The 18327-nt window shown below is 55.9% G+C and overlaps 8 protein-coding genes and 1 non-coding gene across 9 annotated transcripts; 4 read left to right on the top strand and 5 right to left on the bottom strand.

Moving 5' to 3' along the window:
* Positions 1-298: 298 nt before the first annotated feature.
* B0T15DRAFT_484142 (uncharacterized protein) lies at positions 299-1439 on the top strand (the record flags this gene model as incomplete). The annotated part of the gene is made up of 2 exons (XM_062866209.1): positions 299-439; positions 501-1439. The coding sequence occupies 2 exons, from the start codon at positions 299-301 to the stop codon at positions 1437-1439; spliced, it is 1080 nt and encodes a 359-aa protein (XP_062722678.1).
* Positions 1440-1605: 166 nt separating this feature from the next.
* Positions 1606-2188, bottom strand: B0T15DRAFT_156881 (uncharacterized protein). The gene has a single exon (XM_062862065.1). The coding sequence runs from the start codon at positions 2098-2100 to the stop codon at positions 1771-1773; it is 330 nt and encodes a 109-aa protein (XP_062722677.1). The 5' UTR covers positions 2101-2188; the 3' UTR covers positions 1606-1770.
* A 25-nt stretch (positions 2189-2213) lies between these two features.
* On the bottom strand, positions 2214-5337 carry B0T15DRAFT_156944 (P-loop containing nucleoside triphosphate hydrolase protein). The gene is made up of 3 exons (XM_062862066.1): positions 5087-5337; positions 2583-5011; positions 2214-2504 (listed from the first exon to the last, which is right to left on the bottom strand). The coding sequence occupies exons 1-3, from the start codon at positions 5204-5206 to the stop codon at positions 2276-2278; spliced, it is 2778 nt and encodes a 925-aa protein (XP_062722676.1). The 5' UTR covers positions 5207-5337; the 3' UTR covers positions 2214-2275.
* A 1133-nt stretch (positions 5338-6470) lies between these two features.
* On the bottom strand, positions 6471-7543 carry B0T15DRAFT_156793 (ubiquitin-conjugating enzyme/RWD-like protein). The gene is made up of 4 exons (XM_062862064.1): positions 7343-7543; positions 7159-7223; positions 6872-7096; positions 6471-6799 (listed from the first exon to the last, which is right to left on the bottom strand). Exons 1-4 carry the CDS (start codon positions 7382-7384, stop codon positions 6676-6678), a joined length of 456 nt encoding a protein of 151 aa, XP_062722675.1. The 5' UTR covers positions 7385-7543; the 3' UTR covers positions 6471-6675.
* Positions 7544-7721: 178 nt separating this feature from the next.
* Positions 7722-9510, top strand: B0T15DRAFT_573799 (acetyl-CoA C-acetyltransferase). Its single transcript, XM_062870938.1, has 2 exons — positions 7722-8146; positions 8207-9510. The coding sequence occupies exons 1-2, from the start codon at positions 8003-8005 to the stop codon at positions 9347-9349; spliced, it is 1287 nt and encodes a 428-aa protein (XP_062722674.1). The 5' UTR covers positions 7722-8002; the 3' UTR covers positions 9350-9510.
* Positions 9511-11801, top strand: B0T15DRAFT_528525 (uncharacterized protein). The gene is made up of 3 exons (XM_062869044.1): positions 9511-10237; positions 10313-10628; positions 10692-11801. Exons 1-3 carry the CDS (start codon positions 9906-9908, stop codon positions 11649-11651), a joined length of 1608 nt encoding a protein of 535 aa, XP_062722673.1. The 5' UTR covers positions 9511-9905; the 3' UTR covers positions 11652-11801.
* A 690-nt stretch (positions 11802-12491) lies between these two features.
* Positions 12492-14195, bottom strand: B0T15DRAFT_156731 (uncharacterized protein). Its single transcript, XM_062862063.1, has 3 exons — positions 13761-14195; positions 13468-13697; positions 12492-13414 (listed from the first exon to the last, which is right to left on the bottom strand). The coding sequence occupies exons 1-3, from the start codon at positions 14112-14114 to the stop codon at positions 12589-12591; spliced, it is 1410 nt and encodes a 469-aa protein (XP_062722672.1). The 5' UTR covers positions 14115-14195; the 3' UTR covers positions 12492-12588.
* A 1793-nt stretch (positions 14196-15988) lies between these two features.
* Positions 15989-16096, bottom strand: B0T15DRAFT_t84. Its single transcript has one exon. It is a non-coding gene; the product is annotated as a tRNA-Leu (tRNA).
* Positions 16097-16576: 480 nt separating this feature from the next.
* B0T15DRAFT_431919 (transcription-silencing protein Clr2-domain-containing protein) lies at positions 16577-18327 on the top strand (the record flags this gene model as incomplete). The annotated part of the gene is made up of 2 exons (XM_062865743.1): positions 16577-16808; positions 16872-18327. Exons 1-2 carry the CDS (start codon positions 16618-16620, stop codon positions 18325-18327), a joined length of 1647 nt encoding a protein of 548 aa, XP_062722671.1. The 5' UTR covers positions 16577-16617.

The following is an 18327-nucleotide window of genomic DNA, read 5'->3' as shown; positions in this document are numbered from 1 at the left end:
GATTGATCGGGGCGCCACTGGCGCTAGTGGGCGCTTCAATGCTGTGGGGCGGGGCGGTGCTGAACGCCTGTAAGGAACTTGTGCAAGGCAGAAGACGCCCAATCTGACGGTTGCCGGTCTCCAGGTTCTTTATAAGCTGCTCAGCACCCGGCCTGTTGGCTCACTCATCCATCTCCCTGGAGCGCTCATTCCGTGAGGCTCGTTGACCAATTCACCGGGCTCCCTATCATTCGTTTTCTGTTTCCCTCCCTCGTTTTACTTTTTGACAGACCATCCCTTTTATTATCGCATTGACGAGATGCTCACCACACTCACCGTTGGTGGCGCCCTGGCCAAGCGCCTTGTCCAGGACCCGCCAACAGGCGGAACGCTCCTCCCTTCGTGGATCGGTTGGCTCTTTTTGGGTGATGTTGTGCTGTTTCTCCCAATCCTCTTCGTCGTAAGTTGAATCCGGAAATAGCCTCTATCTTTGCCAAGTAAACTCACACCCGCGCTCTCAGATCGGATACACCTTTGGACGTGTTTTCCCCGCCCTCGCCGCAGTGGAGGACCCTCTTCCGGCATACGAGGCTGTGCCCCTGAACGACGACGACACGCCCAAGGATGACAACGACCCCGTCCACCCCGGCAAGCCCGTCACTGCGTCCATCCGCGCTACCCATCGCCTGCTGCGCTCCGTCGGCGGCTGGCTGTCCTACTTCCGCGGTTTCGGCTACGCCGTTGCCATCAACATCATGACAATCATGATAATAGTGCCCTTCTACCACCTCCTCCCCATTATCCCCATCCGCGTCGTTCACCTGTTCGCTCTCTACATCCTCACCCCGTGGTACGTCGCCTGGACCCACGTCGTCATCACGCCGGAGTCAAACACATCCTTCTTGCGCCGCCTGGTCCCGTTCCGCCGAGCCTTCGTCGCCACCTGGTTCCCGACTTTCCTGTTCTGGGCCGCCACGCACGTGTGCCTGATTCTACCGTCCCTCCTAGCCGGTGCCATAGGCCTCGACATCGAGCTCCGCAACCCGCTCAACCTAGGCCCCGTCGTTACGAATGTTGATGTTGGCAAGTCGCTGTGTGTGATCGGCGTGTTAGTCGCGCTGCAGGCCCTTCTCCTCATCCCCGCACACACGGCCCTGGTCCGCGTGCAGGCGTCGCTGCTGCCGGCTGACCAGGATACGATCGTGCCGTTTGATCGCTCCTTTGGCGGCCTCGTGGCGCCCGAGGTGGTGACGGGCAAGGGCTTTGCTTCATTCACTGCCGCATTGACGACTGTTTCACGGGCGAGCTGGTTGAGGATCTATCTGCTGCGCCTCAAGGTGTTTGCGACGTTGGTGGCGATGTACGTGGTCCTGATTGCAACCGTGGTGTTGCAGGTGTACTTGTTCAGTGTCAAATGCGAGTACGGCAAGGACCGCCTGAACCCGCTCAAGTGCACCTAGGTGCTTGCGGATGCAAATCTGTTCGGGGAATGTCAGCGAGAGTTGCCCCACGGATCTTGAGGAACCGCCCGCACATTTTTCAGGTTGAAGACAAGGAGCGACTGAGCGAGTATCGCATACCAGCGAAGGACGGAAGACTGTCGCCATTGGTCAGGGTATTCAGGATCACTTGGAAATGGAGGATATCAATAGCAAAGCTCCAACCACACGTTCCACATCTACTACCTTTGTTTCTCATATACCCTTGCACTCAAAATATGACTGATATACCTACCTCATACGGCGAAGTAAAAATGCTGATGCCACCTGGAAATATTATGACTCAACTCTACTACCAAAGCCCATGCAGGATGATATCGAACTGTCTATTACCCATCTCCCGATCCGAGCGCCGTATACTAGAACCACGCTCAGGAATGAGCGTGTGCCCAGCCATAAGTACAATGGAAATCCCTTCCCAAATCTCCAGTGCCTGCACGCTGCCTTGATCACATACCACATCAAGCCATTTTCTGTCCCACAACCACCGGCGCCACCAAATCACCCTCGCATTGATCGACTCTACAAGAGGCAACACACACAGCATTGCCCAGACTCCACGCAATAGCGCTATGATCCAGGTCCCGGCGAGAAATGTCACTTCACCCAGACCGGGTCGCATCCTCTCTGTCACAACCCATCAGCATGCCTTATGAACCGGATTGCAAAAGGAGAAGGGGGTATATCTGCACTCCGCTTCCTCCTCTGCGTCAGTGTTTCCACTTCATCTAACCTGAACAGTCCACCCACCCACATCCAAGACAGCAATCAAAACATGACATCCAGCTTCGCGTTCCTTACGACTTCTGGAAGAACCAGCTCGATCTCTTATTCTCGGGCGGGCTTTGCAGGGCCGCAACGGTTGGGTGGGAAGAAGCGGTGGCGTCGCCGCCTCCGCGGAGCGGCTTGGCGATGCGGCTGCCAATGTTGAAGCCGCCGAGACCCGTCGGCGACCCGAGACCGCGCGTACTGCCGGCCTTGGCTGCCTCGAGGCGGTCTTTGACGGCCGCGAGCTGGACTTCAAACCTGTGGAGGGAGCGATTGCATTAGTAACTAAGGTACTGCTGGAAGTACTTATTGCGGGGAAAATGGAGAAGAACATACTTGTGGTTAGCTTGCGCCATCTTCTCCTGGCTCTCCTGAAGCAGGGTCTCCAGGCTCTGGATGCGCTCGTTACGTGCAATCAGCTTGCGCTCCGCGATGGCAACCTCCTTCTTGAGCGCCGAGTTTTGCTCGACGAGCTGCCGCTGCACCTGGGTCAGCTGCTCGAGATTTCGCTCGAGGAAGGCCATCTTCTTCTGCTGCGCGCGGTTGTTGCTGCTGCGCAGCACGTTGTTGTACTGCTCGCGCGTCTCGTCGAGCGAGATCTCGAGCTCAACCACGCGCTCGCACCGGTTCTGCAGATCGCGCATCAGGCTCTTCTTCATGACGTCGAACTCGGCCAGCTGCTGCTGCACCGTCTTGCCATTAGCCATCGGTACAGCGCCGTTGGCCTTAACACGTCGCTGAAGGTCGTCGACCAATGTCTTCAACCGCTCGTTCTCGGTTGTCCGCAGGGCCAGATCGGCCTTCAGATTCTCAATCAGCTCGATCTGTGTGCTTGTCTTGTCGGACAGCGTCTTGGCAAGCATCGCCTTGACCTCCTCCTTGTCCACCTCATCGAGATTGCGCGAGAGGATGTCCTCGTGTTCTAGTTGGAGAGCTTCTAGTCGCGCCTCTAGCTCTGCGCGCTTGCGAGCTTCCGTCTCGGTCGATGCCGCGCTGAACGCGGACAGCTCAGCCTGCCGAACGAAGCCCTGCGTCTCGACCAGCTTCTCCCGCAGCGCCTTGAGATCGTCGGGCGGGATGGGGTCACCGGTTGAGCTGATTTCGTACAGCGCGTCTATCTGGGCGATCGCGTCAGCGACTGACCTCTCGTTGTCGCTAAAGACGTCTCCGCTGAGCTCGAAACCGGCCATCATCTTGGCCATTTTCTCCGCCTTCTTCTTCTCCTTTTCGTCTAACACTGCACTTGTCTCCTTGGCGCTCATCTTCATGTCAAGCATCTGTTGCTTGACCTCGTCTAGTTCGGCTGTGAGCTCCGCGTTGGCGTCCTTGAGGCCATCCATTGTGATCTGCGCCTCCTTGTTCTCGAATGCCAGCCTCTCGAGCTGCATCTTAAACTCGTTGGACTCGCTGATTAGCCTCTCGTTGTCCTTTCCGATTCTCGCATCGTGCTCTTTCAGGATGGCAAGCTCTTCCTTCGTCTCGCGCAGCTGCCTCTCCATTATGGCCGCTTGACTCTCCTTTTCAGCAAGCTGGTCTTGAAGCTCGTTCTCCCGGCGCAGAAATTCCTCGCGCTCATCCTTCTCCAGGGGCAGACTCGGGGTTCCGGCTCTCTCCGAGATGCCTCCCGGAGTCTCAGCTCCCGACCTATCAGGCAGTAACCGAGAGGGCGTTGATGGTCTGGCCGTCCTTGCCTCGGCTCTTGCTCCAGCCACACCATCAGTGGAGAAAGGCGGTACCCATCTCTCCTTCGGTACGGTCTCTCCAGCACGCCATTGTTGTACTTCGCCCTCCAGGTTGACGATGTAGTTCTCGAAGGATGTGATTTGCGTCTTGGCTTTGGCGAGCATCATCTTTAGCTCGGCAGGGCTGAGTTCAGCGTTGACCTTGGCCTTGTTCTTGATAGACTTGGCGCGCATGCCGAAGCGCAACGTACTGAGCGTCTCGGCATCGTTGTAGCTGCTTGGGGAACAGTTGATGATAAGCGTTGTCCGGCTGTTACCACCTAGAGATTCCTGCAGAATACGCGTAAGTTTTGAGTCGCGGTAGGGGACATGCGACGATTTCCCGTCTGTCAGTGCGTTGATGACCATGCCCAGAGCGCTCAAACTCTTGTTGATCTTCTTTGCTTCTTCAAGCGTCTGGCCGCTAGCGCCCGTCTTGCCAACCTTCTCGCTACCGGCCAAGTCAACCAGGAAGAGTTGGCCGCTTTTTGCCGAGCCCGTCTCTACGTTCTTCTGTGTGATGGTGATAACGAATATCGAGTGCGAGCGCGAAGACTCCTGGTTCATGTTTGTCGCGGCGACAGCTCTGGCGTTCCCACCCCTCCGCATGACCTCAAACACCTCTTGTACGCTGGAGACGTAGATCTCCAGCAGCCCCTTGACGTAGACGCCGCGGTTCCTCTCCTCGTGGACCGGCAGATTATCGTTCTGCGGCTGTAGCAAGTCGCGGATCCTTTCCATGTAGATCTCCATGTAGCTGACGCGGACCGTATATTCGATGTTCGCTGGGCTGGACAGGATATTCTCGAAAATCTGTTCGACTATTCTCGGAATAACACCCTTCCCTTCCTCGTCATCTATGCTGCTGCCCATCATCGTGTATGACTTCCCCGCACCCGTCTGGCCATAGGCAAAGACTGTGCCATTGTAGCCGTTGAGGATGTCGTCGACGGTTGACTTGATGGAGAAGTTGAAGATGTCGGACTGCTTGCATGACATATCGAATACACGGTCGAAGGTGAAGGAGCCTTGCGCTTCCTTGGACTGGCGCAGCGTGTTAGCAGGAAGGGCCGGACGATACCGAGTAGCAGTCGGCGCAACGTCTCGTGGGTGACTCACGTCGATGGTGCAGGTGTCTTGGCCATCGAACCTGACAATGGGCTGACCGCCCGACTCGATCTCAACCCGGTTCTGCGGGCGAAATCGAGCCACGACCTTGATGCTGTTTGCGTTCGACATGATGGCAGCCCGCTACCCGCGCTCCAGTGAGCGCAAATTCATGAAGGAAGGCCGCGCAGATCGGGAACAGGGCACAAAGCGGGGATGCCCGGCGGAGGAATGTCAAGACCCAAGTGACTCTCCGTCTGCAGCAAGCGAGCGTGTCACGGAGTAACGTCTCGTCAGTGAGCGAAAGGCGAGAGTGGATCGCTATCCGACCGAACAATAGGTTATGCGTTGACAAGTAGGGACTCCGGAATGGAAGTGTTGAAACAGGGTGTTAAATGTTCTGGTGCACACCGTACTGTGTGACCCAAGTACTCGAAGAACGTTCAAAACGAAGTGGGGTCTCCCAGGTGTGGAGGTCAATAGCGAGAGCGGATCGGATACAGCAAGTTAGGGTCTCGTCAACAAGTGTGGTTTGCTTCGCACAAAAGAAGGGTGGCCGGTTGTCGCTGAAGAGACGCGCCGAGTTCGCGCTGCCAGTGTGGTATCACAGTGATCGGTTGTGCACTGCACGCCTGAGATCGATCGGTTTCTGTTATCCCTGCCCGAGGCTAGGCACAGCGTTTTGCCGGCCAGCCAGTGTCAAGTCGTCGCGCAAGCACCAGGGACAATCGGGAAATTGTCAGCTTCATGCGGTGGATCCACATAAAGCACAAACCACAATTGCGATAAGTACCACGACACATGCACGAGTCCTCCTGGTCGGAAAAAGACGTACAGAGGTATAGCTAGTACAATACCTTACTTGGGTACTGAGGTACTCAACATCAACATTAGCCCACATACATGCATCCAAAGAGATATAACTCGCAATTCATACGAGGTTGTTGTACTCCGTACGCCTACAGCCCTATTCGACCCGAGGGTTGACGATTGAGGCTTCGACGTGAACTGAGACACTTCCAAGCTTCCAATGCTCTGGCATGTTATCAGGTGCAGCAGTCCACTGATAGTAATTATCATACAGGGCGAGCCGCATCACGGAGTATATATTGACACAAAAAGGGAGTAGTGCCTGACAACAAGAATATAACTGCAGCCACTGTGTTTCTGCGCAGATGCTGATGTCGGCCATAACTCCGGTCACGCCCTGCCCCCCTCCCCCCTCCCTTAATTGAAGTGCCAGCCAGCCTCATCGACAGGTTCTGGAAAAACCAAGTTGCTGCATTGCCAACACTTTAACGCTATGTAATGACGCGAAGAGCCATGTAAATGCTAAAGCGAATGGTCCAGAACGCCAGAACTCCAGGAACGGAAGAGCGGATTAGGTCGGCACCCCGGCGCTATCTTTTGGCTGTGTCGCCGAACATTAAGCCAACCTGTTCCCGCGGACGGTAGGCATGTCATAGCCAAGCTTGTCCCCGTCAATTTGCTGCCAATGTGGTGCGTCGTCGATTATGTTCTTGTTGGCAGTTTGACTCCTGGAGCAAAACCAGGACAGCTTCGAGGTGCTGTGAGTAAAATCTCGGCCTCCCACCCGGGTCTCAGTCTTCCCAGCTCTTCTCCACTGTCTCTCTCACTCTCTTTGTATACTCCTTGCGGTTGTCTTTGTACAGATTGGAAGCCTCGACGTTCGCCGGGGATCCCGTGTTGGGGTCGTTAAGCAAGCTACCGAGTAGGTAGGTTGTCAGCCTCGAAATACTCCCACACCCCGTAATGTATCCGGCCTCATCCACCCACCTTTGAATACTCGTCAACACAGCTGCAACATCATAGGTCGGGCTCCACCGGTTTTGGAGGATGTCGAGGCAGAGCTCCCCCGTTGCGTAGACGTTCGGATGGAACATTTGGCTGATGAACTTGACCGACGGTGGCTTATTGGGGTATTGTTCTTCAAAGTGCATCACGAGTCGGAAGGTTCCGTCTTCAAAGGGAGTATCTGCGGGGCCGATGATGACGGCGTTCCTAATGGCGGAGCGTGTCAGTCGCTGCAGGAGCCGGGCGATGCCACGAAGGTAGTCGCTCACCAGGTCATGACATTATCGGGAACGGGGGATGCGGAGACACCAGCGGGAGGGTCGGTCTGCATGCGCTGCGACGAGTAGGTTAGCATGACGCAAGGATCTTCAAGGAGTCTCGATGCTTTGGCGTGGGATAGGATCCGCCGAAAGCTGCAGATAAGTGGCTTCGAGACCAGTCAGCAATGCGTACCTTGAAGTCTCGCATGAGACGGCGGCGAGCGGCGGTCGACATTTGGACCAATGTACAGCAGTAGGAGACGTTGTTGATGAGTTTCGCAGTAGGGGGCAGTATGGAGTAGAAAAGTAGACGTTGGGTGGCTGACCGAACGGGAAGAAAGAGGCGAGCGGGTGGTGGCGATCAATGGTGATCGAAGGGGCCCGGCATCGGTATTCGACTAACGGGGTTGAGATGGCCAATCACCCAGGCCAGCATCAAGCACAGCGGCGAATTTCCTAGGCCGCCACCCAATTATTCTATATTCTTCTAGAACCCATGGGGTTTTCCCTGCTTCTCTGGCAGGCAAGCTTTTCCGCGCCGAAGGCTTAACCATCATGGCTGGGATCCATTGATGTTCACAACTTGCTCTGTAAGCGGATCCAGGAAGCCTTTTCCGGCGTTGTCCAATTGAACCCGGCCTCCCCACCTCCACACCTGCCGCAGCCGTTCCGTCACAAGCCGAGCTGTAAGTTCCGCCTGCCATGTCTTTAAAGTCGCTGGCCCTCGGAAGGGCGACCAGCGTTTGTTGGAACGCTTTGCTCCATGCACCAACACCTTTTCCCTTGATTCCCTTTTCTCAAGACTTCCTCTGGCTTTTGCATTATCCCTTGTTGAGCGATCTGTATCACGGTAATGGCGGGGCAATTCAGAAACGCGCTGCGCGTGTCGCCACATCTAAGAACCGGCTCGGCTCGGCTGTTCTCATCACATGCCAGCCTCCGTCAAGAGATTCGGGATGCCTATATTCTAAGTGCATCCCGAACGCCTACAGCCAAAGTGTGTATTTGAGTTCCGTCGCTACATAATCGTCATTTCATACTAACAGGCATACCTTAGTTCAATGGATCGTATGTGAACGTAACTGGCCCCCAGCTCGGCGCTGTCGCCATCAAATCAGCCCTAGAAAAGTCCAAGGTTCCTGTCTCCAAGATCACCGATGTGTACATGGGGAATGTCCTCCAGGGCTCCGTTGGGCAGGCCCCGGCGCGTCAGGCCTCCATTTTCGCTGGGCTCCCCCCTACCGTCGAAGCGATCACCATCAACAAGGTGTGCGCCTCCGGGCTGAAGGCGGTTGTGTTTGCGGCGCAGAACATCCAATTGGGTCTGTCCGAGGCGCAGATCGCGGGAGGCTTCGAAAACATGTCGAGAGTGCCATACTACGTACCCCGCGCGAGCGGGTTGCCCGCCTTTGGTCATGTGAAGATGGAGGACGGCCTCATCAAGGATGGTCTGACCGACGTCTACGACCAGATCCACATGGGCAACTGTGCCGAGAATACAGCCAAGAAGTATGAAATCTCGAGGGAGGCGCAAGACGAATACGCCATCCAATCCTACGAGCGGGCGCAGGCCGCCTGGAAGACGAACGCTTTTGCCGACGAGATTGCGCCCGTTACGGTGAGGGGCAAGAAGGGCGATACGGTTATCACAACCGACGAGGGATATCTGGACATCAAGCTGGAGAAGGTACCCACGCTCAAACCGGCGTTTATCCGCGATGGTACCGGCACCGTGACGGCGGCCAACTCGTCCACGCTCAATGACGGCGCAAGCGCGCTGGTGCTGGGTAGCAAGGCGATTGCGCAGGAGTTCGGCGCTGGCTCGCGGGTCCTCGCGCGCATCTGCAGCTCGGCTGATGCCGCTGTGGATCCCATTGACTTCCCCATTGCCCCCGCCAAGGCTGTGCCCATTGCCTTGGAGCGGGCCGGTATCACCAAGGACCAGGTCGCTGTGTGGGAGTTCAACGAGGCTTTCGCGGCGGTGATCAAGGCTAATGAGAAGATCCTCGGTCTGAAGGGCGCAAGAGTGAACCCGCTGGGTGGAGCTATCGCTTTAGGCCATGCCCTCGGCAGCTCAGGTTCACGAATCCTGGTGACACTGCTCCATCAGCTGAAACCCGGCGAGTATGGTGTTGCAGCCATCTGCAATGGTGGCGGCGCGGCAACGGCGATGGTGGTGCAGAGGATCGAGTCTGTCTGATTCATGATTCGGAACATCTGGGTGGTGGTTTCCAAGTTGATATTGCTGGACATTTATTAAGGGTTAGGGCTGTCTCAGCCATTGACGCTCAGATCTCAATCAAGAGGATCCGGAAAGGCCAAATACCAAAGCTCAAACTTTAAAACGCTAATAAACTGAGTTGATCCATGTATCATATGCACGTCATCAACTCATGAGTTGTATGGGATCAGTTGCAATTGGTAAAAGTTGTCCAGATTCAGAAAGTGGACGCAACTTACAAGGTACTCATCAACCCAAGCACAGACAACACTGCTTCCTGTTTTCTGTTCACTGTTCTCTGTTTCCACCTCAAGCATGGGTGGCGACCACCACGCATCTCTTGAAAGCCATCCTCATGCCGAATGAGGGCCTATTCATTAGGTCGTTGCTTCTGACTTCACCGCGTCTGCACAATGCCACAATAGCCCGCCAAGTCGAGTCGCGCATATAGAAAGCATCCGTTACCCCGTCATATTGCTAAAGCGGATCACAGCCGCCGGCTCACAGCGAATACAAAACGCTCCAGCGTGCCACAATGAGTCGGGTGGTTGAGTTCCTGGGCGGCATCCGGAGTCTCGTCCTGGAGCAAAACAGCGACGAGCTCCGCAATTGGCTCCTGGTCGAACCCGATGTTGCCGATATCTACTACGAAATGGGCGAGCAGCTCAGGTCCGGCTTCCCGCGCGACTCCCCCGAACTCGAGAAGCTGGTCGAGAAGCACCTGCCAGAAGAGGACAGCGTACCCGAGGGCAAGGGATCGCCTTGGCCCGGCTTCAACTCATTCGTCAAGGAATACCTCGAGTATTGGCGCGACGTCGATTTCGAGGATGCTGTACATGTGCACGCTCAGCTGAGCGGCCTTCTGATGTAGGGAAGATGTTTCGCTTGATGCTTGTTGCTTGTTGCCACTGCCACTGCATGCTGACGTGCTTTGTGACCTAGCACCTGCGCAAATGCGCTTGCCCACCCTACCTACGGCACCATGCTGCTGCAGACCAGCATGTCGCTCTCCGAGTCGCTGTCCAAGTTGGTTATGAGCCTCTCGAGACATCCTCAACTCCGAGCGGAGATCGAGGGTTACATGGGTGGCGATGAGGCGGGCGAGAAGAAGTCCGTCGTGGAGCTAGCAGCCGACATCATCCAGCACCTGTTCACTTCCTGCCTGACGGACCGCTCCAGCACAAGGTGGTCGCAGCCGAAAGGGAAGAAAGTCGCCGTTTACCTCTTTGCAAACCTCACTCTGAAGCTCCTGTTCGCCGTAAGGACAAACCCGTCCTTCCCCATGAAGGCCGTTGACTCGGACATGCTAACTGTGTCCCAGTGTGATAAGTCCCGGCTCGCAGTGCAGATGTTCACCAACCTCTCGTCGAGTGGTCCCGCGCTCTCACTGTACCCGGCATCGCAGCGAGTTACCTACCTCTACTACCTGGGGCGTTTCCACTACGACCACGGCCACTATTTACGAGCAGACATGTGTTTGGAGGAAGCGTACCGCCAATGCCATCCCCAGTTCTACAAACACCGCCGGCAAATCCTTACCTACTGGATCGCGACCAATCTTCTCCTTGGCCGATTTCCCTCCCGGACACTGCTGCAACGACCCGAGGCTGCTGGACTCGCCGAAATCTTCCTACCTATCTGTGCCGCGATCCGGTCTGGGAACTTTGTCGCCTTTTACGACGCGCTCGACGCCAACCGTGACTGGCTGTGGGACAGGCGCTTCTACCTCGACTTCCTATACAAGCTAAAGCCCCTGCTCTGGCGGTCCTTATCGAGGAAGACATTCCTCCTCACATGGCAGGGCTCCACAGGCGGCTTAAGCAACCGGGCCGCTTCCTTATCACTGGACGACCTCGTCACGGCGGCCGGCTACGTGCAAAAGCTGCTCGAGGGCTACGTGCCACAGAAAGCCGGGCCGCGGGCAAACTCATTGCTTGTCGCGCCGCCAGGAGGGCCCCGCCATCTGATGCCATCCGAAGGGCTCATCTTCGGCAACAGGGCGCCAAATATCTCCAACGTTGAGTCCGTCGTTGCGGGTCTTGTGAACTCGGGCCTGCTCAACGGCTTCATTGCGCGCCAGCAGAAGCGGTTTGCCATCGAAGGCGCCAAGAAAAAAGGTGGCAACGCTGTCGTTGCTGGCTGGCCGAATCCGTACCAGAGTATCATGGAGCGGTTTAAGGAGGCGTATCAAGAGGCGCTGGAAGCGTGCGACAGTGGGGAGACTATGGAATCGCCTGGAGAGATGGATGATGTCCCTGGCTGGGTCCGGGACCCGTCATAAGTCTGGAATAGAGGGCAAAGGAGTGTTTCGGACGGTCGGACAGGCCGCAGGAGTGTAACGTTATATATTACCCGTGGTTGTTAGGCACCTTAATTGGGCCATAGCACAACGCTCATCAATATGAATCGAAAAGCCTTTATGCATGTCGTAGATCCTTACTGTTTTGTCCGGTGTGTACAGCGATAAGCACGGGAAGTCGTGCCTTCCTAGGTACTAAGGCAGGGAGCATGAGGCATGCCAAATCCCAAATTTGGTGATGCTGTCCCGGCATCCCTTCTCGAAAAACATGGAAACCGGCACACACACATCGCACACATACTAGTACATTGCACACATACACGGCTGAGAGGGTTCTTCTCGTCATCGTCAGTCATCTTCTTTCATTGACTACGCTTATCGTATCTGCTTGTTCCATAATAATGATGGAACAGCGAAGCCGATGAGCAAAGCAATTCCGTTCGCTAAATTTTTGTTCCCTAGACACATCCATAGCAAAACCAAAACCTCCCACATCGCTTCCTCATTCCAGCCATACATCTCTTCAGGCATAACCAAACAAGTCCTCTTCCCATACTAAAACCCCCGGCCGAGGAACGTCCCAATGACCACGGTCCGAGCCCGAAAAGAAACGCATTGGGGTATATCGCGAAGCGGCAGAAACAGAAAAAAAAGGGCCACGGCCGAAGACTAAGGCGGCCGGGAGAAGCGAAGGCGAAAATATACCCGGTCTCAAGGACCAGCATGGACTCGCGCTGGCGGGTCGCTCCAATAATACTAAACAATAATAACGCAGTCGAATCGCGGATATAGCGTGTCTATGAACGGTAAACAAAGCGTATTCTGTCGACGAGATTAACAACGTACAAGCCGAGATCGAACGATAGAACGAACGAAGCGCCAAAAGTGCTGGCGGAAGAATGGCCAGAGGAACAGCCGCTTAGAACAGGGCGGCGGCAGCAACCAGAGCCACGACAAGGCCGGCCATGGCAGAGTCACCCTCGGCGGCGATTCCCTCATTCTTACTCGGCGTGGCCGAGCTGGGACCCGCGGCATCCGCGGTCGTGCTCGCAACCGGTTGGGCCGTAGATCTGGGAGCTGAGTAGATTGACGTCTCACCGGACGCCGACTGTTCTTGGAAGATACCTCCGACAAAGATATCTGACGTGGTTGACGACCGCGACGCGGATTTGGTGGTGGATTTGGCAGATGACGAGGACGGCGTCGTGGAGGACGACGACGATGACGACGACGACGAGGTCGAGGTCGAGCTCGAGGTCGAAGGAGGAGCAGAGCTAGTCGATGGGGTGCTAGTGGTTGTGGGCTTCGCAACGCTCGTGGTCTTGGGCGGCTCCTTTGACTTGGACGAAGAAGCCGGGGCGCCCGAGGAGCCGTCCGTGTTGAAGACCACAATGTTGGCAGTACGCCCCTTGGGAACAGTGACAACGCAGAAGCCGGAGCCTTCAACCCCGTCCGTCGCAACCGGGCTCGACACGCCGTTCAGCCCATCCTTGGACGGATCGATGGAGCACGGTACCCCGTTGCAGCCTCCGTCTGGGCATTCGATCTTGAGACCATACGTCGGGAGGGTGTTCTTCAGCGGCGTCTTCAAGTATTCGGGATTCCACGCAATCTTCACAAATGTTTCGCCGCTCGCCATGGTGTTGGCCCCCGCGACAAAAGGACTCCAATTCCCAATCGGCTGGTCGATCGTTCCCCATACACAGCCCTTGGAGGAGTCGATCCCAGGCGCGTTGATATAATAGCTGCGTATCGGGTTAGTCTCACGCCCGGATCAGCCTGTCGGGCGGGTGCTTACTGTGCCGAAGTTCCAGCCCAGTAATCAGCCCCGGGTACAGCGAGTGTTACGGAGTCTGTGACATCGGTCGGGATGATCATGGCCTCGTTACCCGGAAGGACGGTCTGGCAAAACGATACGACACTTCCAGCCTTGTTCACGGCCTTAACCGCGCCTGTGCCATCCACGCAGTACGGTTTTGAGTCGAACGGTTTTTCCGGCGTCCCACCGTTGCAGTACAGCCCGCCGTACTAGAGCAGAAACCCGTCAGTCTTTCGGCCCAGGTAAAGGAAAGAAATGCCTGCTTGACTCACCATCGAGTCCCCAGGGATGTAGCGCGTGTGAGGCTTCCACTGCGCCATCACTTTGCCCGGCACACAGGCAATTGGACACCAAGTACCGTCCTCGCACGGCTGATCGGGGCTCATGGCGAAGCCGTTGTTTACTTTCCCGGGCACGTACACCAGGTCAGGGTGGTCGGGCAAGGTGCACTTCGCTTTCCTCGCGACGATGGGCGCGCTGGCAGCCTCCTCTGCCTGATGGGCGTGGCCATGCCTCTTTGAATAGTGAGCGTGCGCGTGCCGGTGGCCAAGATTCGCAGAGACGGGCTGGGCGGAGAGCAGAATCGAGGCCGAGCCGAAGGCGGCCTGGAGTGTTGAGAACCTCATTGTTTCAGAGGGCTTCGCAGAGATCGACGACACAAGCTTGGATGCTGAAAACGGTAGATGCTCTCCCCTTTACGTTATGGTAGACCACCTTCGAACTGTGTCGGATACACGATGACGAGCAAGGCCCCTGGCGCACCACTCCAAGCTTACAGATCCTTCGAGATCATACGACCACAACGCGGGTAAGCGAACGTGTGGACCGGGTTGGGTCTGTCGAGCTGGGTTGTCGGTTAACGAACGGGGTTGTTCCAAGCAACGAGCGTTGATGACGACCGCGACCACGGAGGAGCGCAAACGGGAGTTGGTCAAAACGAGCGATGAAGATAAAAGAGAGAACGTCTTGAACGCAAGACGAGCGAAGGATTGCAAGTTGGTGGTGCAAAAGGAGGAAAAAAGGCCGCGTCGGGAAGGGGCCCCTTCCAGGCATGGGCTGCCCCTTGTTTTTCTGGGGGCACTGGAGTCCACCGGGGGATCTGGCCTCGCAGCCCCCTCGTCGGTCCATCTCGATAGCTTCAAGGGCTGCCCAATCAGCAAGACGGGTACGCTCTGTTCCTGGTCCGTCATCTCGGCAGTGGACACGCATTGACAGGGGCCGGCTCAGGGACGGATCCCGTCGCCCAATGAGGGATGCAGGTTGAGATTGCGGCACTCACAGCAGACGGAATGAGCCAACAACGGCACGGCCCCGACAGGTTTGTGTCTGTGGAGAAAGTGCCAATCAAGGCTTGTTTGCCCCGACTCCGAGCCTTGACAGAAAAGAGTTTGCAGCCCGCTTGATCGGCGATGCTGAATTGCGTCGCTGGATGTATTGAGCAGTTGGGTTCCGGGTTCTGTCAATTGACTCAATTCCCACATGGCTGTGCTGGGACTGGCTTGGATGTGGAGGGGAGATTGGCGCGGTGAGCACAATCTTCCCTAAACATCGACGACACAGGACAAGTCAAAAGTTAGCACGTTGTAGCTTGGGCATGGCTGAATTGTCCGGCTGAGCTTGCCTTTTCGGATAGTTGACCATCAATTGTTTTCTGCCGAAGGAGGTTTCATCCTCCTATATCCAAGACCCCAGGGCAATAGTATAACAAGCAACCGATGTTTCAAGAACCAACACAGTCAGGAACCGCAACAGACGGGCATACATACTGTGCAAGATCGCTCGATTCAGATGTCCCCATAATTGTTGCCCTTATTCAAGGAAGCCCATGAGGCTTACGGAATACACGGGTGCTTTTTACCTGCACACCCTTTGTCGCTTTCTAGATCCTTGGTCGTCTCCCTCTCCTTCTGTTCTTTCTTCCTCGCCTCATCATCTTCTACTCGGGCCGGGTGCCGTGAGCAAGCATGACAAGTATATAAATGCTCAACCGGCTATGTGGAATAATGGAGGTATCAACTGCAGCCCAGTTTCCTCATTGCTTTCACACGCTCAACTGCATGAACCTGGTGGGCTGCATGTCAGGCCCTTTTATCCCAGAGAATTAGGTAACTCTTGATTCAAAGGACTCACAGCTCATACAGGTTGTCAGGTTCAATCGGGCTTTTGAGGCTCCAAGTACACCGTAGAGAGCGCTCTTCCATAGCAGCGCGTCTTGTAGTGTTCAATAATGTTGCTGTCAATGTGTCTTTCACGGTTCAGCCGGTATAATCACTTCACCGCAACGTCGTACGTCGTATATTGCCGCAGTGGTGTGGACGGGAGCTAATAAGTACCGTAAAGACAGGTCTTCATGGCACAGCAAGTATTTCTGAGCAACCCTACCTTAACCACCTTAACCGCCTTAACCACCTTAACCACCCGCATACCAATCCTCTGGAGGCAAAAAATTGAAGTTTTAGCATCACATATTCAGATATGATATCGAGGAGGAAAAAGAAGCTGACAAGAGTGGGATTCGAACCCACGCCCTTTCGGACTACGGAACCTTGGAGGTTGGGATTAAGGATACACCTTAACGTAGCGCCTTAGACCGCTCGGCCATCTTGCCTTCATGCTAAATTTTGTGCGGGGCAAACCACTATGGAGAGTGCACTGTGGCGATGTCGGGTTCAAGTGGATTTGGTGGATTTAGTGGATGGAGAAGGCGGGCAAGGCGGGGTGGCTTCGGTTACTACTAGTAGTTCGGTGTGAATGACTGTGATCTACCTACATTGGTGATGAGAATATGCAGCATGCTAGTAATGCTGCGTGTCGTCCTACATCAAGGAAAGGGTCCTGTTGTGATTTGATGCGCTTGAAGTAACCTACCATAGGTACGGAATAGGTAAAGTTAACCTGATTACCACTGCAATACGGTATGGATTACATATATTCAACTGCACCAGCGAGTGCAGATGAAAAGCGGGGTGTATTGTACAAATTGGTTTGTCGGTCGGTCATACTGTGTAAATACCATAGCTTTGTGGAGCCAACGTGGAAAAAAGATCCATGTGATTAGGCACGTGATTCTTATCGTGCATCGTAACCCATCAGCTTCATTATCAACAACAACCAGTGTCTGTCCTTGTGATGATGGCAGCATCACAAAGCAATGAATACTGGCCAATACACCTTGCCAGGAGTGATGGCCAGGGCTACGTCAATCTGGACGACGAACCGCTTAACCCAGATGACCAGAACGATGTAGCTACGCGTGAGCGGTGGGAGATCACCGTCGCGGAACAACTCATGGAGCAACTGAAGCCCGATGACAGTAAGCAGTTAAGCATCCACCGCCAGGGTCTCACGGATGCAGATGCAGATGCTGACCGACCACCAGCGAGGAAGTACAAGCTCGTTTTTCCCAAGGGCTACGAGCTGCGATACGTTGGGAGAAAAGACGAGAAACGGGACTATTATATGCACGGCCATCCCTCGGGCCCCAAGGCAACGTATCGCTCTCCCAAAGACTTTGCCCTGCATTGCATTTGGCTGGCCAGCGCTTCCACAGACAACGAGGGGTGCCTGTGTCAATATTGCCCTAAGTATGCAAAGAAGATGGGGAGCGAGGTTCAAGCTACGCAACCCACGACCGCGACCTCCTCTGCCAGCACAACTTCGGCAAAGCAAGCGCCCGCCACCGCGCCAAAGCCGGCGCCGCCCCAACAGCCTGCCCAGCAGCAGCAAGCTTCACCTCGCGGCATCACCAATCTCACCAACGTATTCCGCGTGGGAGAACTGGTCTGGTACAAGCACACGGCCTGGCGGCTAGGCGTAATCTTGGCCATCATGCCAAAGCCTGGCTCGGCTGTACGCGCCGGTGCACCCGATTCCAGCTACCATTTCACCCTCGCTCCGCTTGGACACGCCCTTTTGGACCAGAACACTCTAGTCAAGGACTGCCAGTCCATGCGGCCCTTCCTCACCTTTAGTGTACCCGGCGCGGGCCTCGACGAGCTGAAGGACAAGACTTTCGACAGTGTTAACTGGCAGGCCCTAACGGCCCGCTATTCGCAAGAGACGGACCCGAACCAGCGCGACGTGAACCGCCAAGTACTTGGCCTGGAAGCTTCAAAGATGGGCGCGCGTGCAATCAACGACGCCTTCTCGACCTTCGACCTTCTTGCCCAGGGCTCCACGCCAGACGGTGCCCTCCAGGTGCAGCATTACGGTGGTGTCTACCTCGGCGCCGAGATGATCCGCGTCGGCGACGCCATCCGGGTCGCCAACCCGGCCCAGGAACTGTCGGCATCAGACCAAACCGCAATGGCCGTACCGCTCGACGCCAATCTCGTGATGCACGTCACCGAGATCCAAGTCATCACGCCCACTACTGCCACGAACATCGCGCCGGGCGGCGATGCGCACGCCACCCTCCGATTCAAAGGCAACCTCTACCGCACCGTCCGCTATTTCCTGGCGCAGGGCCCTCCTCAAAACTCGGTCCCCGCCGAGCAGCTCGGCCCAGCCTTCGTCGAAGAGCTGACCACACGTAGCACAATCGAGATGGACAGGACGGTGCGCTGGACTTGGGTGCTCGTCGCCGCGCAGGTGGTCCGCGTCGAGCAGGACGTGCAGGGCCGCTTCTACGTCACCGAGAAGCTCATGAGCGTCATCGATCCCGCCCGGTTTCAGACCTGGGTGCAGAGGGGCTTGTTGGAGGAGGCACCCGCATATCTGAACAACAGGAGCCACAGCGGCGGCGGGGCGTATGCGGGACGGAAGCCCGGTCGTAAGGCCATGCTTGGGGACGCGGTCAATGTTGAGTTCCGCGTGCCGATGGGGATGATTGAGAATTAG

This window comes from Chaetomium strumarium (assembly GCF_033439665.1).
Source record: "Chaetomium strumarium strain CBS 333.67 chromosome Unknown B0T15scaffold_3, whole genome shotgun sequence".
In the NCBI taxonomy this organism is placed as follows: Eukaryota; Fungi; Ascomycota; class Sordariomycetes; order Sordariales; family Chaetomiaceae; genus Chaetomium; species Chaetomium strumarium.
This window is presented reverse-complemented; position numbering and strand designations above follow the sequence as displayed.

Coding starts and splice junctions, on each gene's coding strand:
- B0T15DRAFT_156881 (XM_062862065.1), bottom strand. CDS start 2,100: ATGCGACCCGGTCTGGGTGAAGTGACATTTCTCGCCGGGACCTGGATC.
- B0T15DRAFT_156944 (XM_062862066.1), bottom strand. CDS start 5,206: ATGTCGAACGCAAACAGCATCAAGGTCGTGGCTCGATTTCGCCCGCAG. Junction 5,012..5,086: donor AAGACACCTGCACCATCGAC/GTGAGTCACCCA, acceptor ACGCTGCGCCAG/TCCAAGGAAGCGCAAGGCTC. Junction 2,505..2,582: donor ATGGCGCAAGCTAACCACAA/GTATGTTCTTCT, acceptor CTCCCTCCACAG/GTTTGAAGTCCAGCTCGCGG.
- B0T15DRAFT_156793 (XM_062862064.1), bottom strand. CDS start 7,384: ATGTCGACCGCCGCTCGCCGCCGTCTCATGCGAGACTTCAAG. Junction 7,097..7,158: donor CCCGATAATGTCATGACCTG/GTGAGCGACTAC, acceptor CTCCGCCATTAG/GAACGCCGTCATCATCGGCC. Junction 6,800..6,871: donor GTGTTGACGAGTATTCAAAG/GTGGGTGGATGA, acceptor CCTACTCGGTAG/CTTGCTTAACGACCCCAACA.
- B0T15DRAFT_573799 (XM_062870938.1), top strand. CDS start 8,003: ATGGCGGGGCAATTCAGAAACGCGCTGCGCGTGTCGCCACATCTAAGA. Junction 8,147..8,206: donor CCCGAACGCCTACAGCCAAA/GTGTGTATTTGA, acceptor GGCATACCTTAG/TTCAATGGATCGTATGTGAA.
- B0T15DRAFT_528525 (XM_062869044.1), top strand. CDS start 9,906: ATGAGTCGGGTGGTTGAGTTCCTGGGCGGCATCCGGAGTCTCGTCCTG. Junction 10,238..10,312: donor CAGCTGAGCGGCCTTCTGAT/GTAGGGAAGATG, acceptor TTTGTGACCTAG/CACCTGCGCAAATGCGCTTG. Junction 10,629..10,691: donor CTCTGAAGCTCCTGTTCGCC/GTAAGGACAAAC, acceptor ACTGTGTCCCAG/TGTGATAAGTCCCGGCTCGC.
- B0T15DRAFT_156731 (XM_062862063.1), bottom strand. CDS start 14,114: ATGAGGTTCTCAACACTCCAGGCCGCCTTCGGCTCGGCCTCGATTCTG. Junction 13,698..13,760: donor ACATCCCTGGGGACTCGATG/GTGAGTCAAGCA, acceptor TTTCTGCTCTAG/TACGGCGGGCTGTACTGCAA. Junction 13,415..13,467: donor TGGGCTGGAACTTCGGCACA/GTAAGCACCCGC, acceptor CCCGATACGCAG/CTATTATATCAACGCGCCTG.